This window comes from Toxorhynchites rutilus, chromosome 2 (genome assembly GCF_029784135.1).
Source record: "Toxorhynchites rutilus septentrionalis strain SRP chromosome 2, ASM2978413v1, whole genome shotgun sequence".
NCBI classification, from domain to species: Eukaryota; Metazoa; Arthropoda; class Insecta; order Diptera; family Culicidae; genus Toxorhynchites; species Toxorhynchites rutilus.
This window is the reverse complement of record NC_073745.1, coordinates 271,339,914-271,355,198: the sequence shown is the minus strand read 5'-3', so window position 1 is coordinate 271,355,198 and position 15,285 is coordinate 271,339,914. Positions and strand designations below refer to the sequence as shown.

The 15,285-nt window shown below is 36.5% G+C and overlaps 1 protein-coding gene across 2 annotated transcripts; it reads right to left on the bottom strand.

Annotated features, from left to right (window-relative positions):
- Nucleotides 1–4,970: 4,970 nt before the first annotated feature.
- On the bottom strand, nucleotides 4,971–14,929 carry LOC129770517 (protein crumbs-like). Of its 2 annotated transcripts, XR_008742131.1 has the most exons (5): nucleotides 14,533–14,929; nucleotides 5,717–5,859; nucleotides 5,521–5,650; nucleotides 5,249–5,457; nucleotides 4,971–5,195 (listed from the first exon to the last, which is right to left on the bottom strand). XR_008742131.1 is itself a non-coding variant. In XM_055773409.1 (4 exons), exons 1-4 carry the CDS (start codon nucleotides 14,579–14,581, stop codon nucleotides 5,393–5,395), a joined length of 387 nt encoding a protein of 128 aa, XP_055629384.1. In that variant the 5' UTR covers nucleotides 14,582–14,929; the 3' UTR covers nucleotides 4,971–5,392. The 2 variants fall into 2 exon arrangements, 1 of the variants encoding a protein (XP_055629384.1); XM_055773409.1 differs by having other exon boundaries at nucleotides 4,971–5,457.
- Between the last annotated feature and the right edge of the window lie 356 nt (nucleotides 14,930–15,285).

Below are 15,285 nucleotides of genomic sequence, written 5' to 3'. Positions count from 1 at the left end.
ATAAACAGTTATCAGCGGTTACTCCAATACTAGATGAATATAACGTAATGAGAGTTGGAGGTCGTCTCGAAAATGCAACTAAATTGCAAATGAATACAATACATCCTGTGATTTTACCTGCTGAAGACCATGGAACACGTTTGATCGTTGCTGAATATCATCAAAAATACTTTCATCGTTCGGATAACGTAGTACTTGGAGCATTACAATTACGGTATTATATACCACACATGCGTACAGTTCTCAACAAAATAAAAACGGACTGCTCTAAATGCATTATAATGAAAGCTAAACCTTTGCCACCTCAAATGGCACCATTACCGGCAGCTAGAGTAGATTTGTATGCTCATCCATTCACGAATACTGGAGTGGACTACTTCGGTCCTTTTGAAGTATTGGTAAGACGATCAATAGAGAAAAGATGGGGCGTGCTCTTTACATGCATGACTACGAGAGCCGTGCATATTGAAATGGCTGAGAAGTTAGATACAGATCACTTCCTAATGTGTTTTAAAAACTTTCAAAACCGCCGTGGAAAGATCAAACATGTATACAGCGATAATGGCACAAATTTTGTTGGAGCTGAAAAACAACTAAACAAACTAATCCACGAAATCGACGAAAGGATGTCGAAATCTGAAGCTGTAAAACTGAAGATAGAATGGACCTTTAACCCACCAGCATCACCGCACTTTGGAGGAGTTTGGGAGCGACTCATCAGAACTATTAAAGACAATTTATATTATATGATAGGTTGTAGTCGGACACCTTATCCTGAAACGTTACGAGCAGCTCTAATACAAGTAGAGTTTATCTTAAACTGTCGCCCACTAACACACATACCGTGCAATAATGATGTGGAAGAGGCTCTAACACCGTTCCATTTCCTAATTGGACGGGCAGGTGAATACGTTCCACCTCAAAATTTGGACAGCAACAACCTCACTCGAGTTCAATGGGAACTAGTGAACCACTACAGTCAACAGTTTTGGGATCGATTCAAGAAACAATATATACCAACATTAATATCGCGACAAAAATGGACGCATAAAGTTCAGCCCATTGAAATAGACGACATAGTATTGATAACAGACAGTACTATACGTTGGGGCCTATGGTTGAGAGGACGAGTAACTGGAGTTATAAAAGGAAAAGACGGCCAAGTACGTACAGCGTTCGTTAAAACACCCAAAGGGACCTTTAAACGAGCAGCACATAAGCTAGCAGTATTGAATATACGCAAGGATGCCGCTCTGAAAGACATAACGTCTAAAGAAGTAAACAAAATGAACACCTCATTTACCGCACTCCATCAAGTTATTGAAAGAAACAGCAGTGTGAATTGTGAGAAATTTGAGCCGAAGAAAAAGAAACGACGAATCAATCCTTGTACTACAACTGTATTAACAGCGGAAACTTCAAAAGTTTTGGTACAATCGGATTACTCTCAAAAAGGCGAATCTAGAAGGAAAATAAGATGGAAATCAGATACAGTTAACCGGTTAACGCTCATGCAACTGTTGATTGCTGCAATGTTATTCGTGGGATGCAGTGTACTAGGCTCAACATCTCATGGATTGATCGCATACGACTGTGCCAATGCAGATGTAAATATGACTTCATATTCTTTGTTGGATGTGGCATCTTGCTTACCGCCAACAACTAACCTGACAACAACGGAACTTCGGATACAAATGTTACAAAGAAATTCGAAAATTCAAACAAAGGTATTTCAATGTAAAGTCATCATCAAGAGGTCGATTCGACACTGTGGTATGCACTCCCACACTTCTGATTATCAACACGGCTTTGCCTACATCGTGAAGGAGTTTTCATCCGAGGAATGTCGAAAAGCTCACTATAGTGGAGCAGTTACACTAGCCGATAACACTGTTATTCAGGAATTGAATCTCAACAGCACAAATAGAGGTCAAGTATTGGTGGTAGGATCAATAACTGGCAGTTCCTGCAGTGGAGGAGTGTACAAAACGCCGTTATACACGTGGACAAACGCCTTAGTATATTATGAATATACGATTACACTTCAAGATTATGTCGCCTCTGTAGACATTGAAAGTAGCCAGATAATGTTGAAAGGAGGTTTAACGTGTACATACACACATGGACGTTGTTTGGACGCTGAAGAAGGCTATCTAACTTGGGACATCGACATGAACCGTAGATGTGAAGAAAGCGAGTTTGAAGTTATTTTTGAAGGAGTTGTCAACAAAACAACGAATAACCAAATGAAAACCATTGGAGAGGTTGTAGTGTACAGCACAATATCGGAACGACATTTATTTTCGATAAAAACTACAGCAAGGACATATATATGTGGACACGTTGGGTTTAAAACAGACCATCCCAGAATATTAGTTTTGGAGTTATCCAACATGAGATCGCCATTTGTTAGAAAACCTACGTCAGGTTCAAATAATGATCTATTTACTTACTTCAATTCGAAAATAACATTCGTCGAAAACTACATTGGTCAGAAATTAGACGACGTATACAATTCGGTTATGACAGAGATGTGCAAACTAGATAAGGCTCTACTGGAAACTAAATTGACATTAGCAAGAATCAATCCAACGGAGTTTGTATCGAGCATAATGAAGAGGTCAGGATATACAGCAGTTGTTGCTGGGGAAGTGCTTCATGTTATTGAATGCAAACCAGTATTTGTTACGCCAAGATCCGAAGCGCGATGCTTCCAAGAAATTCCAGTTGAATTTAACAACAGGTCGATGTTTTTGGCACCTGTGACAAGAATACTCCAGAACCGCGGGATTGAAATAGATTGCACACCTTTAATACCAGCAAAATTCATGTTCGGAGGAAAATGGTATACAACTGATGGACGATTACGTGAAACAACTCCACCAGAGAAATTAGTGTCGGACATAGTTACAACATGGTCCTACACACCTCTTCCAAATCTAATGCAAAGTGGTGTCTATGATGCAGACAATCTTAAAAAGATGAGGGATATGATTTATGAACAAGGAGATCGTAGAGTGGCAACGAATGTAATACACAAGGTGCTGATTGGACAACGACCCAATGATCAAGGATTCAACTTCGGAGCCTTAGTATCTGGAGATGTAATCGACGATGCAATAACAAGGTATTGGATGCGGCTTATGTCTTGGTCTACATGGCTCGGAAACATCACATCAACGGCGATTGGTCTATATATGATGGGCAGGATGATAAAGTTTATCGTCGATACAATCATGCACGGCAGAATTCTATACGACATATATGGATTCGGCTGGCAATTGATGGCATCTTGCTGGGATTCACTCACAACGTTTCTTTCTCACCGGAATGCAGTACGACATTTACGTGAAACATCAATCAATTCAAGGAAGACTGAACCATCTGATGACATCAATATTGCTACGACTAGGGAGACGGCAATACCTATGGAAGATACGACAACACAACCCATTTGTGGACGAATTTTACCAAGAGTATAAATAATGTGAATTAGTGAATTAAAATAATTAAAAGTGAATTAGATAATAGCTAACAAAAATTTAAAAAAAAAAAACAACTGAATACTTATACAATTGCTAATTCTTTGAAGTGTAAATTCGAGCAGGTAGATTTACGGAAGGGGAAATGTAAGAAATCGAAAGAATTTAGCAATTTAATTTCAATATCGTAAACGATCGAAAGAAGGACAGAAGAAAAAAACACTATACGATAAGAGCGAACCGTGTGTAAGATCCTAAAATAACAATCCTATCGGGAGCGGGTGCAATAAAACCTGGTGCAATAAAACCTAGTAGAAAGGAAAGGAACCGAAAACAATCGCACACATTTCTTATCGCGTTAGGCTCCGTTGCTCTTAGAATGCAGTTATGGATATCGTATGTTTTGAAATACAGATAGCGATAGGTAAAGGACTTGTATGAAAAGAAGCAAGGACGTTTATAGTCTTCTCTTTCTTTCGCACGTTAGACTTAAATTTAGGGTAGATTTAGGATAAACTAAAATTGTATAAAAACCCAAGGTTCTCTGAATAAAGTAAGTAGTCTTTGGAATCGTGTCTTACGATTAAGTAGTCCGAAACCACCTCCATTGAATCGACTGACGAGAGTTCTTCAGATTCAAGTCTTCCAACGTTCGCAGCAATAGTTGCATAATTTGCGCTCGGAGTTCGTGAAGATCTTGTACTCGTTGATCCTCCCGCTTAGTTGATGTTCGATATTTTGATCAGCTCCCGTTCGTTGCTCGTTCCGTACGGAATTAGTGCGAAGGCAGTCAGTTCAATTTATTGAAAGGAATAAGTCTGATTAGCTTCCGTTCGTGGCTCGTTCCGTAGGGAATTAGTGCGAAGGCAGACAATTCAGTTTATTCCAGGAATAGGTTATTTCTCGTGACGCTTTTCTTCTACTTCAACTTTGTAAATTGCCAATCCAGACTCAGAAAGGTTGATTCCTTCGCTCAACCGAGTTTGCGTATTGGGCAACTTTTACAGTAATCGAGACGTCACTGTATGATATAAGTTTGGGGAAATTATGTTTCTGTAAGTTAATCAATGTTTTTGCAATGCGAAAATAATGTGAATTTTTATAACATCTCAAATTACATTCGAATGCCCCTCACAGCAAATATTCAAATTGAAAATGGTGTCAATTGTACACGAAAATACTGCGTTTCTGCGAAATTCTGCGTTTTCACTGGTCCAAAGTGAACCACTGAACCACTAAACGATGTGTTACTACCAATGGAGATTACACAAATGATTTCTATTGCAAAAGGGAGAAAGAAATAGATAAAACTATCGCTGGTAAGTATGCTGAAATAGGAAAAAAATACAACTATGGGATTGCCAATAGTCTAAACATTTTCACAAAAGCGAGATTTGTTTTACAACAAAACTATACACACGCGAATACGGGGTGCAGTTAACGTCTCCTTATCTGCCTACATCACAATTCAGGAATTAAAACATAGCATTAGGCCATAAGATTAGCTTTATTCACAACTCTCATATTGTTTTACTTTATTTATTTTACGATCTATTTTATCAGCACTATGTTTAATCTAACGAGCTTGGTTATACTTTGCTTTGTGATTATGCTACTCAGGTTTGATGTTTTGTTTTCAGACCATCCTTATCAATATTTTTGTAGCAAGGCAGTGTTTTTTTGCTTGCATCCCGAGTCGCAGAGTCGGCAACTCTAAAAATGCAAAGTGTTAATATGATGAGTGCATTTCCTCTTGGGAATAATACCGAATATCCGGCCCTTATCACATTGTGAACGAATTGTTGTACGCAAGAGCGAGTTCTCTGCGGGCAGGTTTGGTTTGGTTTTCATTCGATGTTTTTATAAAGCAAACGGTATTCTTAGATATTATAACACGACAATTCTTTGGCTTAAATAACAACGCACTCATGGGGAAATTTGCTTCCGGCTGCAACCTGCTCCGGTTTAGGGCACACTGTAATTGGGAAAATATTAGTATCAAATAGTTTCAATGGTTCATATGTGCAGCGCTGCTTACTTCGTTGGCACCTGTTACCCCAGTATCCGGTTCCCTCGCAGCGACATTTGTATTGTGGCATTGCGGTCACTTGCGTGCATGATCCTCCGTTCAGACAGGGCGCCCTGCTACAAATGTCACCGGAGCGACCCTTGGAACGAAAGATTTTTTCATTCATTACAAAAACTCGTTCAAATGATTCGATCATTTTCAATACCTTCAAAGCATCTTGACATTCCTTGCGAGTTGCGTAGCGGAACTCGGACTTGCATCCGAAGGCACACGTACATTGACCGTTGTCTATTCGGCAGCCGTGCTGCGTTTGATCCAATTCACACGCTTGGGTGTAGTGAGCGAGACCTGCGGAGTTTGAATAATCGAGTACAAATTTAAATAATCGAATACAAATTTGTGAAGAATTAGGTGCCGTTCATGAAGGTTAAGAAAAGGTCTATTATATTCAATATAAACACTATCTTGGACACATATTAAACACTATCTTGGACACAATGTTTATGGAACCTTCGCTACGTGGTAACGCTTGCATTAAAAAATGGGCAATTTTCGGATGGCGATAAAAAACTATAAAATATTGTTTAATAGGACAAATTTCCCATAAAACATAGGGCCCTATTCCAGAAAACGAGACGAGCAATTCGTCTCGTCTCGTCTTGGCTTCAGTCACTGTCGAGACGAGCAAAATATCCAATACCAGTTCACGAGTTTCATTGAAATGTTTTATTTGGTAGACTGGAGAGACTTCAGTCAGTTTTTCTCGGTACGATCAGTGATGTCAGATGAGAAGACATGTTTTTGTTTTGAGAAAAACAACAAACAGTTTTAAAATTGATCAATGGTTCCATTGATATTTTTCCTCGAGCATATGGGTTCATCACTCAGACGTTTTGTTATTATGGATTTATTGGGAGCAATGTTTGTTCACCTAATCAACGATTTATCAAGGAAAGTTTTAAATCTATATATATATATATATATATATATATATATATATATATATATATATATATATATATATATATATATATATATATATATATATATATATATATATATATATATTAGACTGTCGAGACGAGGAGACGAGGCGAGCGCTCGTCTGCTCGTCTCGTTTTCTGGAATAGGGCCCATAATTTTATTGACCACTTTGTTACCACTTTGATTTTTTGTTTTGAATACTTTTGAACATCCGCGCTTTCTCACTAAGCGAAGATTCCTAGGTCCAAGCGCAGAACTATTCATTGATTGATGTTCTAATTGACCTTCTACAATTTCCTTTTACTATACATTTCCTAGTACTTCAGCCAGAACTCGTCATTAATATAAAATTATTTTCAGATACAATTCTCGTTCAAGATTCTTCTTGACCTAACTTGCAAATAACATGATTCTCCGCTACATGGAATACATGTTTGATACAGAAAATATAGGGCCCTATTCCATAAAAAGAGACGAGCAATTCATCTCGTCTCGCCTCGGCTTCAGTCACTGTCGAGACGAGCAAAATATCCCATTCCAGTACACGAGTTTCATTGAAATGTTTTATTTGGTAGACTGGAGAGACTTCAGTCAATTTCTCTCGGTATGATCAGTGATGTCAGATGAGAAGACATGTTTTGTTTTGAGAAAACCAACAAACAGTTCTAAAATTGTTCAATCGGTACTCTTTTCTCAGTGCAAAAATATTTAAAAAACATAACAAAAAGGAATAAGTTTCATATATCTTTTGGTTTCATTGATATATTTCCTCGAGTATATGGTTTCATCACTCAGACGTTTTGTTATTATAGATTTATTGGGGGCAATGCTTGTTCACCTAATCAATGATTTATCAAGAAAATTTTAAATCTATATATATATATGCATTTCCAATAAAGTAGTTGTTTTAAATTACTCATTTTCGTTCAATATGTGAAGACCTTTTTCGTGCCGTGTTAATATATTCAAAACAGTCATTTCCACTTTCTAACAAAGATCAATTTCGTTAGCGCAAATACAAATTGACTAACAACGCTTATCACGATGTAATTTTAGAACATATGGGAATTCAATTTTACGAATTTTCCCATTTTCCTTTAAAGTTTTCCGAAAATTTTCAGTTCGAATATTGGTTGGTTGAAATATGTGTAATATTTTTATGGGACGCCCTCCCCCTCCAGAGGGAGGGATGTCAGACCATCATAGAAAATTTTATTGTACTCTAAAATCCTCAAATTCCGTTTTTGTAAATTTTGCTTAATTAATTTCCGAGTTATGCAGAAATTGCCGCCTCTTTCAGAGGAGGAAGGTATTCCAAACCATCAAAGAAACATTTTTCGTACCCAAAAACCCACAATTACCAAATTTGGCTCCATTTGCTTGATTAGTTTTTAAATTATGCAGAAATTTGTGTTTCATTTGTATGACAATTTTGATTTTTTTAACCACCAGTTATCATTGAAAATTCATAACTTGAAAACGAAAAAACCAAAATTACATCTCTGATTTTTTTATATAATGCGTAGAAAAATCTCAGCTTTCAAGAGAAAAATATAAAAATTCATAGCGCCCTCAACAAAAAACAAATACAATCAATTTTTCCAAAAAATATTAAGTGAAAGGCTTCAATTTGATATATCGACCATCTTAATTGGTCAGTGGTTCAAAAATTATGAATTTAAAAAAAAATACATTTTTGGGAAAAAGTCTAAAAAAATGATTTTTCGGACCACCTGGGTACCCAGATGAAAAAATAAAAAAAACGAGTCTAATATTTTGCGATAAACAACAATTCTCGGTGTGATAGTGATAGGGATTGTATCGACTTCTCGATTCGATTTACCCTTTGTTACAATCGCCTTATATCCCCTCCTTTTCCTAGAGAAAATATGTCACCCTTCTAAACCGGAGTTTAATATTTTGTGATGAACAACAATTCTACCATTTTCACGAAAATCTAAGAACCACTTTATTCGAAGATTTTCGAGGATCAAAAAATCTAAACTTTGAGTGCTTAGGGGTGCTAAATCACGTCTGATTGAGCTGAAACTTTACACAGGTTTTATTTTTTTTTGCCAATAAACAAAATGTTCATTCGACATGACTATTTTCGCTGGTCATTTCGAATTTAAAAAAGTTACCCAAAAAAAAAGTTCACCACCTCGAAAAAACACTCTATGCTAAATATCAGCTCAATCGGTCTTAAGGGAGAGTGGCGAAAAGCGGTCAAAGTTTGAGTTTTTTCGATAATCGAAAAATCACCCAAGGGAGGAGTAAAGCAAATCGAGGTTTTCAAAAAAAAAATCTTGATGTCTTAAAATTGCATGAAACGTGGAGATCTACTGCCATCTCGAATTTTTTTTTCAATTTTTCATCATATTTCGGACAGCTTTCATATTTCGGACACTCTGTAATGATGATATAAAGGGTTATTCTAAAGAATCAATTGTGATATAAATTTTATGATTATGTCATCAGGGCATTAAGCATTTCAAGTTATTATTGCAGAATGTCCTAAATATGATTCGGAACGGTATAAATATTAAAAGTTTTTTCAAACCTTTCGGTATTCGTATCAATACTACGTAAAAGTAGGTAGCTGGTAGACCATTTTGCCATTTCAGTATCGTTGAATTATTTTTTAAGAAAAAAAAATGTTCCCAAATGGGTACTTTCAGGGTATGGTTATGTACGTGAATTTGTGTTACAGTGTTCTCTTCACCGGACACAAACATAATTTTCGTAGCTAGTGATCCTCGATTTTTGAAATTAATCGTTCATCATCATCGAATACTTTTCAGCAGTTTGTTATTCGATACGATTAATCGACCCAAATAATCAATTAATCGATCGACTTTTTGTGGTCGTCTGTCTGCTCTCAGCCACCATACCTTTTTTACCGTTCTGATCGTTTGTCTACTCTCAGCCACCACAGCAAGAAACCATGCTTATCTTATATTTTACTCAACCAAGTATCAGTTTATGCTTTTTCTAAACGAAGAGAGATTTCTAGTGAACTTGTTCACGAATCAATACGGTGCTCCTATAGGTAATAGATAACGGTACTCAGCATCAAACAAAGTAGTCACCCATACAAGCAGGGTTGCCAAATATAATTTTGAAAAACCAGGGAGAATGAGAATAAAAATCAGGATGAATCAGGATAGCTCATATTGGGTTGTCCGAAAAGTTAATGTCGATTTTTGGGAAAACAAAAACATCATTTTCAATCAAAGCATCATAATTAAATTTTATATCCATAGCTCTGTTTCACAATCTTTCGCCATCTTTCACACAGCGTAAATATTATATCCTTCCAGAATTTGTTTGCTTTCTCGTTGAAGACTGCTGCGAGTCATACATATGAGAAACAGGTTGCTTGGTAGTAGCCACAGACAGAATCCATTCCAAATCTCACCAGAAACAGAGTATATCTTCCTTCGGGTAAAGACCGGATATGTAATAGAATTAATAAGCATGGTATAAATCCTCGCATAAGCGGAAATGCTAGTGTTGCAACTGACTTTTTGATCGTTTATATTTTTTCCGAAAATCCTACAGCATCACTACAGTCAATTGCAGAGAAATCAATATTCAAATTTTCACTGAATTCATCATCCATGCTTTGGAATGAATCTTTACTCGACAATTGAGGAAAACATATCAGCAGTGGAAGACTTGTTTTTCCTAATTTTTATGATTTTTAGTACTGTTATAGATATATTTACCATATCCCCATCATTGAAGTTGATTCTACTTTGAATCAGACGAACAAATTATATATAAAATCGTTCTATATTGACAGTGGATTCAAAATTTTTCTCTTGAGTAATTTTGGAAAACCACGAAACAATTGAGGGTAGAGATAAAAAAAGTTGATTGCAGATTTGCGTCTAGAGAATTTAACTTAATGTATGATATATACAAGTGCGAACCGGCGAACTATGACAGCCATGACAGATGACAGAAAACTTTGGCATGGAAACCAGTACATTTATTACGAATAATGTAAAAAATCAGGAAAAATCAGGATCATTTCAGAAAAATCAGGATAAATTGGGTGTTCTTCAGGATATCATGGAGCGTGCTAAAAAGTCTGGGAAATCCTGAAAAATCAGGAAGGTTGGTATCTCTGCATACAAGACAACGCACAGTGCTTTGGATGCATAAAAATGTGGGACAAAAATCATAACAGCAGAATTTAGCTATACACTGGAGAAATAGTTTAGTAAAAGCAGCTACCAAATCTTTAGTAGCCAAAACATTGGTAAAATATACAAATGTTTTGTAAATATTACCAAAATTGCGTAAAAGCGATGTCAGACGCAATGAAAGTTCCTACCAGAGATTCGTAGATTTTACTTCATACCATTAGTAACTTTGTTTTTTTTGTCATACCTAACATCTGTGATGTGCGCACTTTGCATTTCGGAGGTAAGCATTTTGTTGATGTTACGTTTCATTACATATATACATATTTAATATTATAGAGACACGAAAGAACAAAATGCGGATGAAACGTGCTGGTGCTACCGACACTCCCTAAATAATGCTAACTAGAGCGATGCAGCAGGAAGATGAACGGGAACTTTCCTCGTGTACGCTGCTCATAGAATAAGTTATATATTATTATTATAATGTATTCTAAGTATGTAATCAAATAGAATTTTTTAAATTAAAATAATTATTAAAAAACATTTTTATTATCCCTGATGATTATCTCTCACAAATGAGAAGCAAAATTTTCACTGGTATTGCACCAATGTTGGACCAACAAATCGTAGTTTGTTTGACGTTTGTGCCGACCATTTTTCTTTCGTAATATGTACCAATGATTAGTAGGGTAGAAAATGACTAGAGAATTGGTAACATGTACCAAAAAATTCGTCGTATTTACTAACTATTCCTCTCAGTGTAGTAACACTTTGGAGTGTTACATGTTCATAAGCATCAAAACTACTGTTTGCATAAATGTCTCATTTTATTTGAATAATCGCAAAAGTGTCCAAGCGACAAAATCTTTGTTTATTTAAAGTGAAAAGTTCTGATCATTTCGGAAACGCAGAAATGATTATTTGAATAACTACTGGTTTAAAATATGTCGAAGTAGTTGTTTTTAAAAAGCAGAATAATTGTTTGCATAAGAGTCTTATGTCATCTGAATAATTTCATGTAAACAATTTTTTGTCAAAAGTGAAAAGTGCTGGCATTAATTACACATTTATTGCATCCATCTCATATATTCAAAATAAAATTTTGTATTGATTATATTTCATATGTTTTACTCTTGGAGACCGTTTCGAAAGATTTCAAACAGAAACGAATTATAAAATATAATTTTTAAATAAAAACATCACATTGAAACAAATTGTTAATTTAATACATGTAGGGTAAATGATCTTGGTTTGTCCAGCCGAAAATATGATCATGGTTTGCCCACTTTTTTGAAGGCTCTAATTCAGCGCTCCTGTGGCCTTCGAATGTTTCGAAACATATAAATGAAATTGCCTTTTACATGATTTATAGTAGTTTGATAGTATATTTTTACGAAATCACATGTTTTAAAGGATTATAAAATACACCTTCTATTTGTGTCAATGCGCCCCTCATTCGAGCTAACTTTTAATCGATCACCAGATGATTATTTGGCACGTACTCAGACCTTTTCTGGATTACAACACTTATAAATATTGTAAACATCATGCTTGCTCACCATTTGTATCGGATTTACATAGCTAAACCATTAAATTAACGCATTTTGATGAACTCAATTCTGATCATGAGTTGTCCAATTCAATAATGTTGTTTTGTCCACATGATTTCTATGGCAACCGCTTGGCGCGCTGCAGTTTGTTTATGTTTGTTTATGGTGTGCTTCGCGCATAGCAGAAGTATGGTTTTTCTGTGTTGATTGTGTTGAGGTGTACACTTCTAAAATGCCCAAGAAAAGGCAATATTCTGAAGAAAGCCTAAATTATGAATGAATCAATATGATGACAGTAAACTCAATGATAAATGCAACATCTAATTGTGAATTCGAATGTTTTCATTCAAAAATGGAGATTTCTAAAACCGGACAAACCATGATCATTTTTTTTGGCAAACCATGATCAGAGGTGGTCAAACCATGATCATAATTCTTCTTTAAGGAAAATCGTTAAAAAACGCAAAAATTTGAATAATTTCAACACCTTATGGTAGTATTAGCAACTAGAGACTTGGGGCTTTTCAACAAACCCAAACTCGTATCGATTATGTGTGATTTTCATGAAGAAAAATCGATTTGCATTTACTAGTTGCGTAAAAACACCACAAATTGGACAAACCAAGATCATTTACCCTATATAGTTCACCAAAAATTTAATAATGTTTATTTTTCATAATCTCGCATGTATTACTCTTTTTTCAAGGGAACATAATTCCGACCAGTACGACACCCATGCCCAAATTTAATACGACCGCAAAGGGTTAATCGTAACACTGAGAGACATTATTAGTTAAACTAATATTTCTCATCGTCTGCTCTCGTGGCCGAGTGGTTAGTGTCACACATTATCGTGCCGGGAGTTCGGGTTCAATTCCCGTTCTGGCCGGGAGATTTGTCGTCAAAGAAATTTCTTCCGACTAACACTGTGGAAGAGGAACAGGACCTGAAGAGCTACTTCGCCAAAAAGCGACCGATGATCAGCTCATCAATATAAAAACGGCTTCAGTTTGCAAGGAAACCATGTCAACAAGTCGTTGGAGTTCCGGAAACGCGTTATTTGGTCGGACGAGTCCAAGTTAGAGCTGTTTAACAAGAAGAGACGACTCCGAGTGTGGCGGAAGAGCGACGAGAACCTCCGGGACCGGCATCTACAACCGACTATCGAGAACGGTGGTGGCGGCGTCATGGTGTGGGGTTGTTTCTCGTGGGCTGGGGTGGGAAACTTAGCGCAGGTCAACGGTATTATGACTGCCGATGGTTACATCGACATTTTGTGCGAGAACTTGGATGAATCCATGCTGTAAATGGAACTATGGTTTTGGACAACAAGGTAGACAACTGAGTCTTCTAGGCCAGATGCTTGTCCAATGTTTAATTCAAATATGAAATAATCGATTAATATTTCGCATATTTTTAGATCACTCTGATTGGAAATGCTCATGTGACGTTATTTGACGCTTCTGGTCACTACAGTAGCTGTATATGTTCTTGAGGAACTGAGTTTTGACTTGATTTGTTTTTTTATCATAACATGACTGAAAAGGGGAGTTGCGTACATGAAATCCTTTAAAGTCTTGTAATAAAGACAATTCTTTGAACTTTTTTAGCGTAAATTTGCTTTTTTCCTGCCCACATTGAGTGAAATTTTGATTCAGAAACATACAAAAAATGAAACCGTAATCGAATACAAAAATTTATCCTCTTAGTTAACAGGGAATACGAATAAGTTCCAGTTACCCATAGGGGAATATGTGAAGACGAACTTTGATTGTATCTTTGGATATTTTATGTTTTTATAGCAGCTTCTTGCGGTTCAATATACTGTTTATTGGAATAATTGGTACTCCCACTGGCAATGATCCATTTCACTTCACACGTGCAAATATTCCAATAGTTTGGATTTGCGACTAACAAATCAACTTACTTTTTAGTTCCTGCCTAACCTTGCTTTGAAATAAACTTACATACCAGAATATAACCGCCAGTTGAATTAAAAAGATTAAACCACTCAAAATGCTTTATTTCGAAGCCGCAAAAATCACATCCGCACGCGGGATTACTTATGATTTTCGTTGCTTGTTTTCCTTTTCCCCTTTCTATGAGACTGGGAACTGCTGAAGTGGAATTTGTTGAGTTCAAAGCTGTTTCAGCTGTATCATTTAATTAATGTTTCGAAATACACTTTGTTATCTATGTTGGTTTCATGCAACATTTCCAAATCCTGTTCATTGACAGTAAAAGAGTAAAGCAACGGATGAATTGAGTTCTGAGTCAGAAATACGTCTAAGGACACTCTCACGGCTTAAAGATAAATTTAAACTACCAGTTACCAGCGATAGTGCAGATGATAAGGGCGCTCAAAAGAATCCTCCAATGCATCGTCCTGGTATCTCTGTGGTTAATCCGGATAAATGTTTCTTCCTCTGCTTATTGCATTCACCACTCTTTTTGATCGTCACTGAACTTGCGCCGGGCTGCCCAGTTTCCTCTGAACAAAAGGTTGTAGCGCGTTATCTACGAGCATTAATAGGTTCTGCGCGATGTTCTAATGTAGCAACCAGTGGAAAAATACTGAGGAATAAACTCTTTGATTCCTGGGTCACACACTATCTACTGTAGAGTGTGCTAGTACTTTAGTATGAAAATGACTTAAACTTGGACGCGATTTCTCCTCTGCGTTAATGTGTGGACTCACGCGCGGCCGACGAAAGACTAACTGCCACGATTATGCTTGGAAATATTCATAATTTCTCTACACTTAAGAATGCTCACTTCTTCTCTCCATTTCTGCTGTGAATTCGGTCATGCCTTCTGCCGCATGTGGTTTTGATAAGTTAAAAATGTAGAGCATAATTGTAGCGGTTCATGGAGATTGCAGATAAATGCGTTTTAATTCCGAACATTTGCATCGGATATTATTCAGTAGTTTAAGATATGGGCATCTTTTTCCCCACAAAGAACGACAGTCTTACCGACCTACCGAGTTCGACCATTCAAAATTCGAATGAGCCTCCTTGTGTGTTGCATTGCAATGCTATATAATCAGCGAACGCAGCGAGGAACGAACCGTATTCCGTATGGCT